At 32.9% G+C, this 21,413-nt stretch overlaps 1 protein-coding gene across 1 annotated transcript in view; it reads left to right on the top strand.

The window, feature by feature from the left end:
* The first annotated feature begins 5,064 nt into the window (after window positions 1-5,064).
* Window positions 5,065-21,413, top strand: part of LOC126885946 (uncharacterized) — a 71,514-nt gene continuing 55,165 nt past the window's right edge. The window contains exons 1-4 of the mRNA XM_050652769.1: window positions 5,065-5,334; window positions 9,358-9,892; window positions 16,917-17,455; window positions 20,911-20,972. Of these exons, the coding sequence (XP_050508726.1) occupies window positions 5,309-5,334; window positions 9,358-9,892; window positions 16,917-17,455; window positions 20,911-20,972 (1,162 nt within the window). The 5' untranslated portion in view covers window positions 5,065-5,308. The remainder of the gene's footprint in view (window positions 5,335-9,357; window positions 9,893-16,916; window positions 17,456-20,910; window positions 20,973-21,413) is intronic.

Raw genomic sequence — 21,413 nt, 5'->3', positions numbered from 1 at the left:
ACCCTCACCGGGAGAAGATAGCCTTAGTGCCCAGGGCTGTCATAATACGTCCTATTTATCAAAAACAGTGTACGAAGAACTAATTTCAGTTATGGGGGCCGAAGTCCAAAGTATTATTGCCAAGCAAATAAAAGAGGCTAAATATTTTGGAATAAGCGTGGACTCGACACCCGATATATCCCACATCGACCAATTGACTTTCATAATAAGATATGTTGCGTCTAGTGGTGAGCCAGTAGAAAGATTTGTAGGTTTTATGGCAAACATTGGCCACAAGTCGGAACAGCTTTGCGATGCCGTACAGAAGTTAGAAGAGCTGGGTTTAAATATAAAAGATATGCGAGGCCAGTCTTACGATAATGCAAGCAACATGTCCGGCAAATACTCTGGATTGCAAGCGCGGATTGCTGCCTTGAATCGTTTGGCTGTTTATGTGCCCTGTTCACCCCATTCATTAAATTTAGTAGGATCTCATGCCTCTGAATCTTGACAAGAATTGTCGAGATTTTTTTTGACCCTCCAGGAACTCTATAACTTTTTTACTGCTTCAACACATCGTTGGGAAATCTTAACAAGCAATATATTACACGCGTTTTACAAAACCTTTCAGTAACTCGCTGGTCAGCGCGATCCGATGCTTGTCAAGCTCTGAGGGAAGGCTGGCCTGGTATAGTAGTAGCTCTTCAAAGCATACAGGCGGACCAAAGTCAAAAGGCCGCTACTCGAAGTGAGGCAAAAGGTATTCTTACGAATTTACTCCAATTGGAAACTGCTATTCTAGTTGTATTTTGGAACGCAATTTTAAAAAGGTTTAAAGTTGTCAGCGAAAAGCTCCAAAAAGTAAGCACGAATTTAAGCACTGTAGTTGAATGTTCCTTAGCGGAATTCGTACTTTTTCTGAGAGACAACTTTGCTATTTATGAAAAAGAAGCCAAAGAGTTAACCAGTATTTCCCAATATTCGTACGATCTTAAAAGGAAACCATTAAGAAAAACAAGGAGTGACGAGACAAAGCAGGGAGGATATGTGCCATCTGACGGCTCAGAAAACTTTCGAGTCAATCAAAGTATTTAATGTGATTCTGGATGTTTTAAATGCAGAGCTAAAACGGCGAAGCGAGGCTTACACTGACCTTTGGGAAAAATTTTATTTTCTAGAAAACTTGTTAGACCTCGATGGACGTACAATTACAAAATTTGCTGACAAACTTGTGGAACTTTATGCGGAAGATTTAGAGTCTGTTTTGGCAGACGAGTGCATGCACTTAAAGGAGCATTTAAAGATTTCAAATTACAAAGGTACATCAGCCTCCGAACTCAACGCTTTTCTTCATAAGAAAGATTTAGGGGATGTTTACCCAAATGTGAACATTGCTGTGTGCAGGGGCGTAACAGAGGGCCCCGCAGCGTGAAGCTTGCGGGGGGGGGGTCCAATCGCTTAAGGTCCCCATCTTGTCATCTGATATCATGTAAAAATCTGTTATTGTTATATTATTTTTACGTTGTCTGTTTAAATTTAAAAACGTAAAAATTTCTAACTAGAGCTATTTGCCAAGTGAATCATCTCATAATAAACTTAATCCCTTCCGGCCTACCGAAATTTTATGCCTGCGACAATAAACTACCTATATAATGCTTTGTACGTGACTATTGAAAGATATTAAAATTGCAATTTGACGAATTTAAGAGCAATATTTTTAAATCTAAAAATGGGTTTTCTTTCTCTCTGTTCTTTACCTACTTTTAGTATTTCAATATAATATTATCGCCAGTAATTTCATATTGGTTGTTTGCATTGAATGTTATTTATGTTTGTGTTGTTTTACGGTTATAGTTGCATCAGTTTGGTACGCATTTATTTAACAATTATTGACGACTTTTCTTGTGTAGATAATCATTGGACAATCTCTCAACAGATAAACGGTAAGATAAGGAAATTATAACACTTACGCTTTAGGGGAGTCAATGTAGAAAAGCTTGCATTGTTTCGGTTTCGGAAAAAATCAAACAAGCTTATATTTTTCTAACACATTTTTTGTTAGTTTATATATCTTATCTTAAAGTGAAAAGTTCTACTCACAGATGCCTCTAATTGTTTATTAATTCTTTAAACAATAAAATGGTTTTATATTAAATAATTTTAAAAGATATCGGCGAATTCATCATTTTACTTTGTTCAAAAATGTTTTTATTTGCTTTTTGATTATGCTGAATTCGAACATGTCATTAAATCAGGGCCATAAGTACGATGTTGGGGCCCCGGGGCAAACGTGATCTGGGGGCCCCCTACCGGGAGGTCTGGGGTTAATCACCCAGCAGAAGGAGTCCGGGAAAATTGATATTTAACCACTTGAAAACGCATTTTAATGTAGGTACTCCATGACTGAAGTTTCCTGTACCTACCTACATATTGCTATTTTAGTTGACCAACACAAAAAAAATTTGAAATCACATTATTTTAAGCTAAATATTTACCATCAATATAACATCTTTTCTGTTTTCATAAAAAATATACTACATAATGTTACTTACATTCTTCGGCTATAATGTAGGTTTTTAATCGCGACGCGATTACAATCGCGGGGCCCCCTTCGCCGGGGGCCCCGAGGCACTGCCCCGGTTGCCCCAATGGTAGTTACGGCCCTGTCAGACATTACAATTTGAAAATTCAAAATAAATTTTTTTGAGCACTTATACAGTATGTCTGCGTGGCTTCGAACCATATGGGAAACATTTTTATTATCAATTTTACGAAAAAAGTTATTCTTCATGAAATGCTCTGAATGGTCTTAAATCTGAGATACAAAATAAGCCAGATAAACCATCAGATATCAAAGCTTATCAATTTTATACGAGGTAAGTCAAAAAATAGGAATTTAACTCAAGGATAGAGTACTTTTATATTTAACACTATACGATTTTAATTTTAATATGTAATTACATCCTTGTAAATAAAAAATTAATTTTTCCAAATATTTCTCAAATTACCGATAACCAACATCATTTTATTACAATAATTATAATAACTATTTTATTATTAATTTTTTAATTTTACGAAAAATTTTTTTATAAAATTATTATCAGATTCTTTATAAAAAGCTCTGCATTATCTCAAAACGAAGATTCAATCGTAATATATCACATTTTACCAACTTTATACGAGGTATGTCGAACAATATGAATTTCTCTCTAAGAGTTAAGTACCTTTATAGTTCACAACTATTAATATTTTAATATTTTTTTATATACCTCGTATAATATCAATAAAATTTAATATCTGATTATTGCAACTTAGGTTTTATACCATGTAGAGCATTTTATGAAGAATAACTTTTTTTCGTAATATAGATATGTAATAAAAAAGTTTCCCATAGGTTCCAAGCTACGCAAACACACTTTTTTGGAATGGGTCTGTATACCGATAAAGATGAGAAATGTAAGTTGTTATGAACAGTGAATGATAACGCTAACACAAAAAAGTTTTTGTTAAATAAGTCGTATTTAGTAATTGTTTAACGCGGGAGCAGTCGCACTCACTTCTTCTGTCACGTAAGCAGTCGCGCGTAGAACAAAATCTAACAATACAAATTTAAAACAAATTTCAATTTTATAATATTTTTGTTTGCTTGTTATGTTAAAAATATCTATTTCTAACAATTTTAAAACTAATTGGTTCCCACCAAAGCCATAAATTTCACCAAAAAAAATAAAAATGAAATAAAAACAAAATTAAAAAAAAATCCTAAGCATTACTACAATCTTCTTCGAGGCACTTACAAGTGGAAAGTTATGTTGCAAAATTGTTCATTAAGTTATCACGGAAAATGATAAAAAGTTGGATTTTTTCTAACGGCGCGACTGCTCCCGGATTAAAAGGGGCCCCATTTCAAATTCTGCGGGGGGGGGGGCGACGGAGTTTGTTACGCCACTGGCTGTGCGAATATTACTTAGTATTCCAGTGACTAACTGTTCAGGAGAAAGATAGTTTTCAGTGCTGAAACGCGTTAAAAATTGTTTACGTTCCACTACTCGCGATGAAAGGTTAAGTCCTCTAGTGCTCCTCGCGATTGAAAAAAGTATTACAAAAAACTTGGATTATGAAAATATAATAAATGTGTTTGCCGAAAAGAAGGCAAGGAAGAAAGTGTTCCAGGAACATACTTTTATTATTATTAATTAAAGTTCGACTTTCTCTGTGCTTGTATGTTTTAATCGTAAAAATAAAACTTTTAATTCATCCCTTCTATGTTTTTTTTTTATTAAAGGTTAATCCTCTCATCGTATTCGTCCAAGTAAGCCTTTTAATACCCTTCCTTTCACTATTCATTTGCTCATTCAATTGATACATTACATATGCAGCTTTTAACTTGCACCGGCGGGAGGGGGGGCATCTAGGGAGGGGCGCCATTGGAGACGGGCCTATAGTGAGAAATTTGGTATATCGGGCCCTGGCCTCACATCAATCAAACTATTCAGCAGTGCCCCAAGCAAGATAAGAGTTGCCATGTTAATAGCCAACGCGGTGGCCAACGTTCGCAATGGACACGGCACTTGAAGAAGGAGAAGTTCTTCTCTCATTTCCAATTTGTAAAATTTACGGCTGCCGCATCAATGCGGTGGCTCGCGCTTTAGAAATAAAAGAGAACGTGTAGATTTTATTTTAGAAAAATCTTTATATTATGTTGTTTTTTTTTTGTATAAAATTTTCTGAATTTTTCAATGATATGGTCAGTTTTGTCTATGCATAATTTATATTTTCGTAGGAACATATTTTAAAAAAATAAACTAATTTAGCAGTAAATAGGTACATATACTACATAGTTTAATAAAAAATTAACCACCCACTATTGGAGTAGAATTTTTTGATATGATTTTATTATACATTTATTAATGAAATTAATTATGAAAAGTTCTACCTTGTTAGATTTTTTCGAAATAAAAACTACATTACATACTCCACAAATCCCTATTGTTGGTTATGACGTCACTACGTGAGCCAGAAACAAGAAAACAAACTAAAGATTTTAGCCGACGAAGAGTGGCAGGTGGCAGCATTGTTGCGTCGTCGGTCGATTGTCGATTTCGACATCTAGTCGGTTGTCAATCTTTTTATTTGTTAAAAATAATAAAATGTAATATCTCTACATTACTTACTCAGTTCTAGTTATACTTAAAATTTAGTGATAAATTATCGTAATTCTTTTTACGAGAAAGCATTTTATATATAATTATAAAAGTAAGTCAAACTTCCTACATACATAACTAATTGGGGTCAATCAACTTCCAGCCACAGACTAGATTGAGATAAAATGCGTGGAAGACCAGGAGGAAGAAGGTATGTAGTTTAATAAATTGTTGTCCTACTATTGTGGTAATTATTCAGTTTTTCTTGTGCCGACTGCACTAATTAAGGTTGGCTATAACCATTGCAAATTCGTCTCTATGTTGTGCTTTTCTTAAAAGCGTCTGTGTATTTAACCCGGTCCAGCCACGAATGTTTTTCAGCCTTCAGCCAGGATATTTGTCTTCTACCAGTATCAGACCAGACTTCAGAATCAGCTGGAACAACTTCTACTTATCATTTCTAAGTATGTGCACCAAATATGCTGTCTTTCTCCTTTTAATAGTGGTCAAAAGTTCTGTGTCTATCTGTCAAAATTCTTCTAAAAAGCCACATCTCAAAAGCTTCTAGCTTTCTCATTAAGTGAACATTAACAGTTCAAGGTTGGTTCAAGCTTCAGCACCATAAAGAAGAATAGATTGGTTGGATGTACTTAATGTTTTACAATCGGATATCGGATTTACAGTTTGAGTCTTTGGTTACTCAGAAATTTCCTCATCTTCAAAACTGCTCCTCTGGATTACTCTATTCTTGATTGAATTTCTGATTTTAGATTTAGATCTTCAGTAATCCAGTCTCCATAAATACACTCGCGATCATAAAAAGCGGGTCACTCGATGAGTTATTCAAGTTAGATGTCTCGAATTTTCTAAACCTGTTGTCCGATTTGAGTGATTTTTTTAGTATGTTATAGCCTTATTCTTTAGCAATATCGCTATAATAATATTGTTGCTAAACCGATAAATTGTCATTGTATACAGGGTGTAACAATCATACTGTGTTTATTCAAGTTCGGAACACCCTGTGGAATGTTTTAGCATAGATAAAATATTGAAATTAAAACTCAATTGTAGCCTTAGGCTTTCTTAACATTTTCTTTTTTGATTTATTTGTTTATGTTGGATAATAAAAAAGTTAAGCACGTTAATAACTAGCCATGTTCTTCATCAATACAGGGTGTTTCTAAATAAGTGCGACAAATTTTAAGGGGTAATTCTGTACGAAAAAATAATGACAGTTTGCTCTATAAACATATGTCCGCAAATGCTTCGTTTTCCGAGATACGGGATGTTGAAATTTTTCTTACAAACTGACGATTTATTTATTGCTCTAAAACCAATAGAGATATGCAAATGCAATTTGGTAGGTTTTAAGAGGCAGTCATTGTGGATTTTTTGACATACAATTAATAATTCTATGTTCACCATTGGCGTGCATACGGGTATAAACATTTTAGATGCATCCCGTATGCACGCCAATGGTGAATATAAAATTCTTAATTGTATGTCAAAAAATGCGCCATAACTACCTCTTAACACCTACCAAATTTCATCTGCATATCTCAACCGGTTTTAGAGCAATAAATAAATCGAGTTTGTAAGAAAAATTCAACATCCCGTATCTCGAAACCGAAGAATTTGCGGTCATACGTTTATAAAGCAAACGGTCATTATTTTTTCATGCAGAATTGCCCCTTAAAGTTTGCCGCACTTATTTAGAAACACACTGTATTGATGAAGAACATGGTTAGTTGTTAAGGTGCTTAACTTTTTTATTATCCAACATAAACAAATAAATCAAAAAAGAAAATGTTAAGAAAACCTTACGCTACAATCGAGTTTTAATTTCAATATTTTATCTATGCTAAAACATTCCACGGGGTGTTTCGAACTTTGAGGAATAAACACAGTATGATTTTTACACCCGGTATACAATGACAATTTACCTGTCTAGCAACAATATTATTATGGCGATATTGTTAAAGAATAAGGCTATAACATACTTAAAAAATCACTCAAATCGGACAACAGGTTTAGAAAATTCGAGATATCTAACTTGAATAACTCATCGAGTGACCCGCTTTGTATGATCGCGAGTGTATTTCATTTTGTCCTCTTACTGATAACCATGGTTTTTGTTTTCTTTTTCTTTATTGTTAAACCAAACTGCTAAGTATCACAAATTGTGTTTGGTAGCGTCTGCAGGTCTTTCTCACTTTCAGCGATAATGACAATATTGTCAGCATAACGAATGTTACAGTTTATCCCAAACCCTTTTTCCAGTGTGTCATTAATTTTGATGTCGTAAGATTTTAGAATGTCACGAATCACTGCATGACATTTTAGTTAAATCTGACAGTTATCAGAATATTTATAATTACGTTTATATAAATATTTGGCAGAATATTAACATTTAAAAATAAATAAATATAGAATATAATTTCACTATACAATGTCCGAATATACCAAGGACATAAAATATTTTTATATTTACGTCGTTGACAAATTTGTAACCTAGAATTACAATTGTCATTTTATCCGTTAACATTGTGAAAGCACTGTCACTATAGGTTACTATCTGTTGCAAGATAATTCGGATGGAATTCCCCAGATTATTTTGTGCTTGATATCGGCCCGGTCTCTTAATCTGGGGAAATCCATCCGAGTTATCTTGCAACAGATAGTACTTTTGTTTTGAATTATCTTTGTTTGCATCATGGATTGGTTGTCTATTTAGACTTTATAGAGTATTGTAATTGTCAATCAATTATACATCTATAAGCACAAGTCCCTTTAATATGAAAATACCCTTCAACAAATACATAATTTTTGAAGTTCTATGTAGAATAATCTCGGACATACGTTTTTTTCTATCATTTCAAGCTTAATGTATTAAAGTGAATTCGACAAACTATGATCACTGAAAAAAGGTTTAGGATAAACTGTATTATATTTTCACCATTTATCTTGATCCCTTCTGTACAGTTCTCAAGTGCTTGTGTAAATAACTCTTTGAAGTACAGTAAAGCATCAATTATCTGAACGTCAATCAACTGAATGACCGCAACCTGACTTGTGTAAAAACTCGATTGAAAATGCCTAAAGGTAAGCGTATTGTCCTTTCTATGAAAAATAAACACAAGATTAACAAACGATTAGAGGGAGGTTAATCTGCAACCAATTTATCCAATGAATACAAAGTTGGTAGGCTGGTAAGACAGATAAAAAAAACAAAATATGGACATAACGATAGCTTAGTGTGGAAACCTCGTATCTCATTTAACAGAAAATTTTACAGAAGAGACTTTAAACTTAATTTCTGCATACTATAACTTAAAACAAAAAACTATCTTTACATATTTTTGATTCTGAGTAGGTTTAGATCAGTACACATACATTTTTCATATATATTTTGGGTTAGAGTATGTATAAATTCAGTTTCAAGTCACTCATGTAAAATGAGATACGAGGTTTTTACACTAAGCATCCACAAATCGTAATACGATAAAATTTGCCTTAAACACTAATTTAGATGATGCTGTAAATAGGGGGTTTACTAAAAAATATCCCTGGGGAGAACCTATTGCTCCTCCCTAGATCCCATGGAGTTTTATTTTTGTTGCATATAGTTTGTGATGCCAAACTGACACCGAAAATCAAATTTCATATTTTTAATATACATATTCTGAAATACCTACTTTGCCAGACACATGGGTAAAAAACACGTAACCCAGTCGCTCATAAACGAGTAGGATTGCTTCGGCAGAAGAAAATTGAAGATTTTTTAATGCTTACAAAATCTTCATTTAGTTGCAAATACAGCTCTTTTTTGCTTAATTTCTATCCTATTTGTCACTAAAGTTATACACGTATGTATGTAACTATGTAAAGATGTATGTAAAAAATGGCTTTCATTCGCCTATGGATAAAATAGTATTGCTATATCAATACAGTTCGATTATCCGAAAAAATCGATTTTTCGAACACCCCTGTCCCCCTTATAGTTGGGATAATCGACGCTCTACTGTATATATTACACAGTATTCATAAAAGTACACAGTCTTGTCTCACTCCTGTACTTATCTATTGTGCATCAGTGCTATTTCCATCTAATGTTACCACAGCCTCTTGGTTTCAATAGAGATTTCTCACTATTTTTGTCGAGTCCTTTTCGCTTTAGACATTTCTTGAGAATGTCATGTTTAACTTTAATTATTCACTACCTTTTTTATTTTAGATCTCGAAGTAGAGACCGACGAAGATCTCGAAGTCGTGACCGAGGATATGGTGGAGGAGGAGGAGGAGGAGGCAACAGAAGAAATGCAGCAGGTGCTATGTTGCGTAAACCTAGATGGGACTTGAACCGATTAGAACCTTTCAAAAAGGACTTTTATGTACCCTTACCTTCAGTACAAAATCGGTCTTTGTATGACCTAGAAGAATGGAGAAGAAAACAAGAAATATCTCTCAAAGGAAAAGGTATTCCTAATCCTGTGCTATCTTTTGAAGAAGCTGGCTTTCCAGATTACGTTATGGAGGAATTGGTCAAAATGAACTTCAAAAGTCCAACATCCATACAAGCTCAAGGTTGGCCAATCGCTTTGTCTGGTAGAGATATGGTAGGAATAGCTTCTACTGGTTCGGGAAAAACTTTAAGCTACATTTTACCTGCAATTGTACATATAAATAATCAGGCTAGATTAGTAAGAGGAGATGGACCAATTGCCCTGATTCTGGCACCTACAAGAGAGCTTGCTCAGCAAATCCAACAGGTATATTTTAAGTTAATATATGGGGTGTCCCAGACTAATTTATCCAGGCTATATCTCTTAAACGGATAGAGATTTTCAAATGGGGCAAAAACTGATCTATTCCATTTGTAATACACTTTAATATGGCGTAGAAAAAATTCATCCCTTAGTTATAGGGTGCTATTAAAAAAATTAAAGTTATAACTACGGGATGAATATTGAGGGGATGATTTTTTTCTACTCCATATTAAAATATTTTATAAATAGAATAGATCAGTTTTTGTCCCATTCGAAAATCGCTATTCGTTTAAGAAATATAGTCTGGGACTCATAATTAACAAAAATAAACTGATATTTTCTTGATTACTTACGAACCGATTTTATTTTTAAAAAATCTGTTGAATAGATGATAGAAGACCACATCCAAAACCATAAAAAAATGTACAGGGTGCTATTAAAGAATTTAAAGTTAGGGGTTGTAATTAAGGGATGAATATTTAGGGGATAATTTTTGTATGCCATATTAAAGTGTATTACATATGAAATGGATCAGTTTTTGTCTCATTTGAAAATCTCTATTCGTTTAAGAGATATAGCGTGGATAAATTAGTCTGGGACACCCTGTATTGTACACACTAAAATTTTGTGACTATATGTATTTAGTGTGGATGCCATACTAAAAAATATTCTGAAATTTATATTAAACAAGGCATTAACAACTTCACATCCAATGAAACATATGAACAGCGTTATGCATAACTCGACCAAGCGCCAAAACATAGTTTTGAGATAAATGGCTTCAAAGTTTTTCGTTTCTTAAATCACCTTTAACTCTTTTTGGTTGCAAAGTTTCAATATCGCACCTACCATATTCTAGAAAAAAAATAAAATGTCGCTTGGTCTACTTATGCTTTAAACATATTTTAAGAAGTTTAGCTGTTATACATTACTAGACCAACTACCATTTTTATGTCATTTGGTCTATTAATGCAAAACAAAATATTGCGATATGCCTCTTGCAATTACTAAATAAATAAACTAGTATTTTTTTAATTTATATATTAAAGGTGTATTGCTACAACATAATCAATTCAATTATCATTAAATATATTTTTTGCATTTTATTGCTCTAAATTTATTTTAATATTCAATAGCGTTAATTCCAATGGAGTTAAAGTTATATCAATAAAAAATTGGAGTATACAGAGTTTTTAAACAGGGGAAAGTTAAAAAAAAACAAGAAGTTGCTATTTGTATAAAAGCATATAAATATCTAAATACATAGCGGTAAAATTTTTTCTACATTTTTTCTTCTTCTAATTTTACATCTATACCTTTTTTTATTGCCAAGACTGTGTTGTCGTTGTAAAATTATATTTATTTATCTATTAACTTGCAGTAGGGACCATTGACAATTCATAAATTGAATTTTGTTGAATTGTTAAAAATCTGTTGTTATTCGAAGCGTTACCCGTTGTCCTAGGTGAGCGACGGAAAACGACGCGCTGCGATGCGATGCGATACGATGCGACCAGTACTTCACGCGACGTGTGGATTATGTAGCGTCGCATCGCGTCGCCTTCCATCGCTAAACCTAGGACAAACGTGACGATGTCAATTCATTCCTATTCTTCAGTATGGGGAGTATACGGCAGTATTACTAGAAAATTCATATTCTAAATATGTACTTAGCTTTAAAAAAATTTCATAAATGAAGATGAAAGACAACAAATATCATATAAATATTTAGAGCAAAATAAATTTGGAGGATTTCATCATTTATATTCGAAATTAAGAAATCATCCACGTTGGTTTAAAGAGTATACTTTCGATTGTTTATTATTGCAGCTGTTAAACCCAGTTTCAACTGTCAATAAGTAATTTTCAAAAACCAATTTCTATTGAAGAGATGCTGTTACTGACTTTAAGATATGTCACACTACGTGCGTCGTGTCTCGTCGCGAACAAAACAAATTCGCACTTCGTCGCGTCTTGTCATAGACTGATTAACCCGAAAACGTAGGCCACACACAAATACAACCATTACTTGATATTTTCGCGTCGCGTCGCCTCGTGTCGCGTTTGTCGTTCAGCTAGGACAACGGGTAAGTGTACTAAATAGCGGTACATAGATACCTTTTTTTATGGCTCGGCCAATGTTAAGACATTGTAAAATGAGATTTATTTTTTAATAACTTGCAGTCCCAACCATTGACAATCGATATGAATTGAATTTTGTAGAATTTTCAGTCTTTTGTTTTTATACAAAGTGTTAGGGTATTTGAAGCAGTCTGAAGTGAATCGTGTTTTTTTTTATTCTTAGAACTATTTTATGCCTTACATAGAGAGATTTTATATAGATTATTTGTATTTTTCAATTTAATTATACACAAGCACAACATTTTCACTTTAAAAAAAATTCGATCATTTTTTGAATGAAAATTCAAAATTAATGTGTACATTAAGGGGTACAAAAATGTTAGTCTGGTCAAACGCTTAGTTTAGCATAACCAGACCAAAGACGCTTAGTCAGCGCTTAGTTTACTATTGCGAAACTAAGAATGGCCGTTATGGATATAGTCTTGTTATGCAAAACTAAAAACCCTTAATAGACAGAATGTCGCTTGGTTTAATTATGTTTTTCTTAGTAATCGTTAATGTGACAATAACAGGGATTTTTTCCAAGGTAGTTTTAGTTATGTGTCACCAGAATCAAATAGTGTGGCTATATCCCTAATCCGTACACTGATAAATCAAATGTGATTCAAGAATAGGTCTTATTTTGTAGGGGATTTTAAAATAGAATGTGATGATATTTATCACAAATACATATAATATGAGCGTGTTGTAATAATCAGTTGTTGAAATTTTTACCTGGATGAATAGACAGATAGTAAAATGCAAATTTTAGATTTCCCCTAGTCTTCTTTAATTCATCGTTTGTTTACTCTACAAGTATTAGAAAGTACAAATACAGGAGTTACCAGAATTTGGTCCCAATAGAAGTGTTCTGTACTTCTTGGGAAATAAAGCTTCTCAGTTTTTTTAGGTGGATGTCGCTACAGCTCGGTATTTAGTTCTTCTTCTTCTACGGCACTACAGCCCAAATTGAGCCTTGGCCTCCTTTATTTTTTGCCTCCACCCTTGCCTGTCTGTGGCTGCTCTTCTCCATACACGGACTCCTAAAAGGGCTTGTGCGTTGCTGTTTACTGTGTCTTCCCAGCGCTTTCGTGGCTTCCCAACCGGTCTCTTTCCTTGCATTCTAGCATTCAGTGCTCGTTTTGGTAGCCTATCCTCTCCCATTCTTATCACACAGTATTTAGTTATTTGTTTTAATTCGGCATTGGGATACAAATTATTTCTCTTTTCGTTTAGAGAACATCATGTACACCTCTCTGATGATCCCAAATGAGGGTGAAACATACATAAGAGGTTGATGGTCTTCTCTGAACGAACTAAAATATAAGATGTCTCTCATTTTCAGTTTATATTAGTTTACTCCTATCGGAGTAGAGGGAACCAAGAGTCCCTTGGCAGTATTACCTAGATGAGATGAATAGACAGGTAGTGAAATGCAAATTTTTTTCTTCTAGCCTTGTTTAATTTATTGTTCGTTTGCTTTGCTAGTATTAGAAAGCATGAATACTGGAGATATCAAAGTCTGGTCTCAATAGAAGTGTTTATTTCTTCGCAAATCAAAATTTGAACTTTTTCAATTTCTTTACTTTTGCTATCACTCTTTGGTTGAATTTCAGGAAAAGACCAACATCTAAGAATGAAAATAAAACTATTATATGACATTTATATGGTATATGTGATGACAAAACTTTTAATTTCCAATAGGATTTCCTATTTTAAGGATTTGGACATTAAGTATGTACTCATAAGCAGTGCTGTTTTTGTGACGGTACGCCGTACTATTTGATTAATTAAATTAAAATTCATTCAAAAAGTAGTCAAATATTTTTATGATGCTTACTTGATCAGTTGAATATGTGATTACATCAAGATTTTGGAACCCCGAATTTACAGAAAAGTTCCCCTCCTGCTGACAATACATCAGATGAACATACCCTCTCCTGTTCCAATATGCATTCTTCTGGTGTAGGTTTCGTTAGTTCGAATTTAAATATAAGTGTTGATGACTGAAAGACTTCAGTCAATGGCCTTTTTGGTCATAGTATTAATCAAGTATACACATATGTAAGTTTGTTTCTTATGTCCAAAAGTTTGGAATATTGGAATATTTCATCTTTTTATTGATTTTTATGTATAAACTCTTCTGAATGGTTCAACATCATTTTGTTTCAATTCTCAACAATACTAAATAAATCTCAAAACCAGTTAAACGATATGCAAAAAAATGATTTATTTTCTTGGAGTGAAAAACTTACAATGTACAAGTTACATTTAAAAATAAATTAGTATAAAAAAAAACAATTTTTAATAAAACTAATAATTAGTATTTCCTCCATTGGCCTCTATGCATGCCTGTAGGCGATTTGTCATGCTGTCGATTAACTGGTCGAGCTGGGCTTGTGGAATTCTCTCACATTCTTCACGAGTAGTATCTTTTAGTTCTCGAAGTGTAATAGGGGGATTGTTTCGCTTCTTGATACATGTTTTGAGAATGTCCCAAGCATGTTCAATAACGTTCATGTCGGGGGAATTCGAGGGCCACTGTAATGTAGATATTCCTCTTTCTTCCAGAAAATTTTGTACTGCTGCTGTTCGATGAGGTGCGTTGTCATGCATAAACACAAATTCATCATCTACTGCCCCTCGGAATAGACGTACGACAGGATTTAAAACTTATTTGATGTACACAGCACCAGTGGCTCTTCTCTCCAGAACCAGCAATGGCGTCCGTTTACCACTCATAATACCACCCCAAACCATAATACTGTCACCTTAAAATGGGACAAGTGGTTGGGCTGTTTCTAGTCGGACTTGTTGTCCTGGGGCCCTCCAAACCAGTGTTCTTTGCAAATTAGATACCAAGCCATTTTTGACTCATCAGGAAAAATCAGGTTGTTAAAGTTAGGACCATGATGCACCATTTCTCTAGCCCATTGCAGCCTTACTATTTTGTGTTGGTAGGTTAGTTTAGGAACATGTAGAGGTCTTCTATGATACAAATTTACCGCATTTAGTCTGCGTGTTATTGCTTGCCGTGAAATATTCAGTCCTTGAAGCCTAGAAATTTCTCTGGATATACCACTTGTAGATTCCAGATGATTTATCTGGAATAGTTATCTGCCGGTTTTGTGCTCCTGTTGTACATCGACTTCTACCACTTCTTTCTGGGACGATCCTTGACGTCATTTGTATCTTAATTTTTTTTTTAATTTTCGATACAGACTGAGTAACATCAACAATATTTGCGATATCACTTTGACTAAAGCCCTGTTGTAACAAAGCAATTACTCTAGATCTGTCAAAATGAGATATCACGTTTCTAGGCATTTTTAAATGGCTGAATTCAAATTTAAACAAAGACTGAAATAATGTGTAAATATGCTAATCAGTTGAATGTGACCAAAATGATACAAAAACGATTAAAATTTTTTGCCATTTTCATTTAAAAACGCCCTAGAATGAATATCAACAACAGTTTTGAAACCACCATAGGCGTAGATATATTATTTGTATGTATTCCAAACTTTTGGACAGGTGTGTATTTCTCTCTCTATAAGTATTCTTAGATTGTTTCCACTTTGTAAGCATTTTTTATAACATTTAAGTGTGCTTTACCAACTACATTAGACGATAATACATCCAACTTCCACAGAAAACTGGAAACACGTTGCCACTAGCGCCTCTGCCGGCTTGAGTTGAACTACGTTTTCTCAACGTAAACATACAAATTTAATTTTGTTAATTTTTGGATAATTAATTAGCTAATCTTGGTAAATTGTGTTTGTATTTTTACACAAAATGTCTTATAAAATAGGTTCGGTAAAATGGATTTTCGGCAAATACCTAGGATGGCAATAAAATTAAGTAAAAAGTGTATTACTTTGCTTCCATTCACCCCGATGAGACGGCGTTTAGCTGCAATTTCTTTTTACAAAAATTCTAACCCCAGACTGTATGGGAAATTTATTTTCTATTATTAGGGCTTAGGGCTAACGATACACCTGATAGTGTGAAAAGGTGTAACTTATAAAGGGAGCTTCAGATAAAGTTAATGATATATTTAAAAGGTATTATCAAAATTATATCAAATACTATTGACTGTAATACATCCAACTCCCACGGAAATCTGGAAGCACGTTGCCACTAGCGCTCTAGCGCCACTGTCGGCTTGAAGTGAAACTGAAACTACGTTTTGAAAATGTAAAATTTGACGTAAACATTCAAATTTAATTTTATAAATTTTTGAATACCTAACGAGCTAATTTTGCTAAATTAAATTAAAATAAAAATAGTTCAAACACTTATACAAAAACAATAAGGCAATTTTATAAATGTAAGGTTAGATTGCTCTGGTTATCATCGCACACCACTAGATGGCGCTATATTGTTTGCTTCCACAAATAATGTAATGGGAAATGTCAAGAGTTGTATGTATTACAGTCAGTAGTATTTGATTATATACAAGAGAGTGTTGAAAATGTAAAATATAATTTAAAATTAAAATGTTACTTACAAGAAACTCTCCAAAATGTATGTAATACCTACAAATTATCACAAAACTTTTATAGATAAATATTTTGATCTTTTAATAAAAGCGTATGTAAATAAAATTAACGATAGTAAAAAGGAAAAATTATGTAAATTAAAAAGTAAGGATATAAAATTAAAGAAAGTAGCTCACAACTAAATTTGTATTTTGATTTGATCCTATAAAAATACCTTTCTTTTAAATGCATAGTTTGTGGTTACAGCCCATACCACTAGATGGAGCTATTTTGTTGTGCTTCCACAAAATTAATGGGAAATGTCAAGAGTTGTATGTATTATCGTCTAATGTATTTGGCTTTACTTAAATGAATTTTTATATTTTATAAATTAGTTTTATAATTTTTATATTTGTGTCTAGGTTGCTACAGATTTTGGTCAAACTTCAAGAATCCGCAATACCTGCATCTTTGGTGGTGCACCTAAAGGTCCGCAAGCTAATGACCTAATGGATGGAGTAGAAATTGTCATAGCAACTCCAGGTCGTCTCATTGATTTTCTGGAGTCAAACAGAACTAATCTGAAAAGATGCACATATCTTGTCCTGGATGAAGCTGATCGTATGTTAGATATGGGGTTCGAGCCACAAATTAGAAAGATCATTGAGCAAATTCGACCTGATCGGCAAACTTTGATGTGGTCCGCTACTTGGCCTAAAGAAGTACAAAATTTAGCTCAAGAGTTTTTGAAAGATTATATTCAAATTAACGTTGGATCTTTACAACTATCTGCTAATCATAACATTCTACAGATTATTGATGTTTGTCAGGAGTATGAGAAAGAGAGCAAATTAAGTACTTTGCTAAAGGAAATCATGTCTGAAAAGGAGAACAAAACTATTATTTTTATTGAAACCAAAAGGAAAGTTGATGATATTACTAGGAAAATGAAGAGAGATGGGTGAGTATTATTTTTGTGCATGTTTATTTCTATTTCATATTTGTTTCTGCTTGCAACATTGCATGGTTGATGAAGATGATTACAAATCTATAGAACTAAAAATTAATGTTTTTTATGTATATCTTTTATAGAATCGTAAACTATGCATGTGATCATGTGATGACTTTTAACAAAGTTGGTTTGCATGAGCTTACGAAGGTTTCTAAGTTGGTAATTTCTTTCGACAAAGGGCCCCACAAAATCCTTATGGGAAATGGCTCTCTGTCAAATGCTCTGAAACTTTGGGTTCTGGTAGTCCTTGATGTATTGAACAAAAGACTCAATGGGCCCCTAGCTCCAAAAAATCATGGTTTTAAGTTATAAGCATCTGAAGTTATATGTACAGTGAGGACGTTTGAGTCAGAATAAATTCATTTTCTCGGTGATAGGTGAGTCTGGAAATAAATTCCGAATCAAGTCAATTTTTATTTTTAAATTATAATTTCTTGGCATATACAGTAGGAAAAATGAAAGAATACCCATGAACGAACATATAAAACACGCTGTATTTTCCTGTCACCGTGACTCACAAAAGATTGGCCAGCGTAAGTACATGTAATAATTATTATTACATGTACTTGCGCAGGGCAGTTTTCTTTGCGACACGGTGACAGGAAAATACAGCGTGTTTTATATGTTCGTTCATGGGTATTCTTTCATTTTTCCGACTGTATATCATACTAGTGACGTCATTCATCTGGGCCTGATGACGCAGTCGATAGTTTTTTTTAAATAAGAATAGGGGTCGAGTGACAGCTCATTCGAAAGGTTATTAAATTCTCTATTCACTAATATAAACATTAACAATTATTTATACAGGGTGCAAAAATTTGAGACAAAAAGAAGTATGTATGTAATTTATTTAATGCAAAATACATTTTCCTACTGTCAGAAAAGAGAAAAAAAAGATGGTAATTTGAAAAATAAACATTGCTTTTCGCTTAAATTAAGTGTTCAAACTGCTAAGAGGCAGGTGTGTGGCAGCTTTAATATTGAATTTAAGCGAAAACAATATTTATTTATCAAATAAACATTTGTTTTCTTGTTTTCGGACATTAAAATGTATTTCGATTTAAATAAATTATATACATTCTTCTTTTTGTCTCAATTAATTTAATTAATAAAAATTGTTTGGGCACTCTGTGTAAATAATTATGTTAGTGTTTATATTAGTGCATAGAGAATTGAATAAGCTTTCGAATGAGCTATCACACGACACCTATTCTCATTTAAAAAATCGTCACTAGTATGATGTATATGCCAAAAAATTATAATTTAAAAATAAGCTGAAAATGCGAGCATTATCATAACGAAAACTTTGTTTATTTACCTATTTTAATTCATAATATGGAAAATTGCTATTATGAAAAGTTGTTTAGAATTAATAATTATGTTTTAATGTGCAAATTTATTATTCTAATTTAAATGTTATGAACTATAAAGGTACTTAACTCTTGATCAAAATTCATATTTTTATATACCTACCTCGTATGAAATTAATAAAATTTTATATGATGGTTGCATCATAAATCTTAGAACATGAAGAGCTTTTTATGAAGAATAACTTTTCTTCGTCAAATTAAAAATAAAAGAGTTATAAATGAAAATGTTGTTGATATCCATAATTTGAGAAAAATCTTCAAATATTTTTTTCCATTAGAAGGATGTAATTACACATATCAGACCATAATTTTTTATTCCAAGCAATATTATTTCATATAGTCGGTTCGCTAAACTCAGACACAACTAGCTAGTGATTTTAGTCAATAATTTTGCCAATCTGACAAAAAAATAATTACTAAATACATAGTTAATAAGTACTAAATACTTAGTAATTTTGCTAATTTTGGCAAAATTCGCAAAAAGAAAAAAAATTACCTACTAAAATCACTAGCCAGTGTCGAGTTTAGCGAACCGACTATAATAACAATTTTCATTTCATAACAAATGGCACAGTCCATTTATCATTAAAGGGGAGGCTGTATACTCGTATAAACCTTTTTAAAGCTGTTAATAAATTATTGCTTTTAAAATATACCTACTCAAATTGTATTTTTGAACATCTTATTTATTTTATATAATAATTAAATTTACTATCAAATGTCATTGATATTTTATTAATACAGTAAAACCTCGATATAACGGACCCCTATTTAACAAACTTCGGATATAACGGACAAAAAAATCCAGCCAAATATGAAAAAAAGTCCCTGTATTTCCCAAAATATCCCCAAAGAATTTCAATAAAATTTTTATTGTAGCATAATGCGGACACATTTCTAATTATAAAAAAAACGCAAACTTCAAAAGTTCCTACAAAACTTAAAATAAACGTTTTTTATTTATTTTAAACCTATTTTTATACAACGGACTTTCGGCTATAACGGACATTCCTTCCCCCCAATTAGTCCGTTATATCGAGGTTTTACTGTACTTAATTTAAAATTTAGTTTGACATTCACGAAGTGTCAAACTCAAATGTAAATAACCTATGCGTTGATTAACAAATCGAGATTAAAAACTAGCCTACTTACTAGCAACGATTTCAGATGACGTTTAGTGTGGTCGGCAGAAAATAAATGGATTGTGACGTCACATTTTAGACTTTGAGGTCGATTATCTCGAAGACGGTTAGATATATCGAAATACCGTTTTCAGATTTGGATTCAGAAGGAAAAACTACATAGGAATCCATCGATAAATCTGATCTGAGCATTGCAGGAGCGGCAACGCAATAACACACAGACTGCGAATTTATAAACGAAAAGTTTTCGTTTAAAATCGACCTATTCGGTATTTATCTCTAGAGTCGCCCATTTTCGAGAAAATGAAATTATTCTGACTCAAACGTCCTCACTGTACATATAACGTCAGATGCTTATAACTTAAAACCATGATTCTTTGAGCTAGGGGCCCATTGAGTCTTTTGTTCAACACCTCAAGGACTACCAGAACCCAAAGTTTCAGAGCATTTGACAGAGAGCCATTTCCCATAAGGTTTCTGCGGGGTCCTTACTTTATCTTAATTCTATGTGACGTAGCATTAAAAAATACATTACACCCCAAATTTTCACTTTTCTATCACCAACCCCCTTTTTTTAGTAGCCACCTAAATATTTACCTCTTCTATATAATTAAAAATGAATGTTTGTGTGTATGTTATACATATGACAGAATTTGTAGATTCTTTTCATTAGAAGTAGACTTTTAATATAGAAGATAGTAGAAGACAGTTAAAAATTTGTAGTTTTATTGTATAATTTTAACTCATTAATAAATTCTTTTATGTTCAGTAATTTTGTTAATATCTTTACAGAACTTTTTTTACTTGCCTTGTAACCTTTTTACTTGTCATTTTTGTAACGTTACTTTCTTTATTTTGAACACATCATATTTTTGTCTATTTTGTGTTACAGGTGGCCAGCTGTTTGTATACATGGAGATAAATCTCAACAAGAAAGAGATTGGGTATTACAAGGTAATAATATCTATTTGTTTACCTTTTTGTAGATAAAAATCCACCAATTTATCTCCAGCGCATCTCCCTATCATAGTCCAATATGTGCTTTAACTTGTGATTGTTCGGCTGGTATTTCTACTTTGCAAATAACTTTACGAATTGTAGTCCTTATTACTGCCCTTGTTAGTTTTGTCGTGAAGGTAATTCAAGCATGGTGTTGTATAATTTACTTCGTAGCGGACTATCATATAATGATTTAAAATTTATGAGAGAAAGTAGAAGGTGTTGGTGTTGAATTAGTTTTTATATCCCAATTGATGTGTTGATGTAGTGGGCAAGTTTTTTGTGCGCAATTTTGTTATACCATTTACATATTTTAGAATAAGATTTGGTTCACCATTACGTTGCCTTTCTTTAAGTTCTGCTTTCAGAGAATTAAGTAACGTTTACATGTATCCA

The sequence above is a fragment of the Diabrotica virgifera genome, chromosome 6, assembly GCF_917563875.1.
Source record: "Diabrotica virgifera virgifera chromosome 6, PGI_DIABVI_V3a".
Classification (NCBI taxonomy): domain Eukaryota; kingdom Metazoa; phylum Arthropoda; class Insecta; order Coleoptera; family Chrysomelidae; genus Diabrotica; species Diabrotica virgifera.
This window is presented reverse-complemented; position numbering and strand designations above follow the sequence as displayed.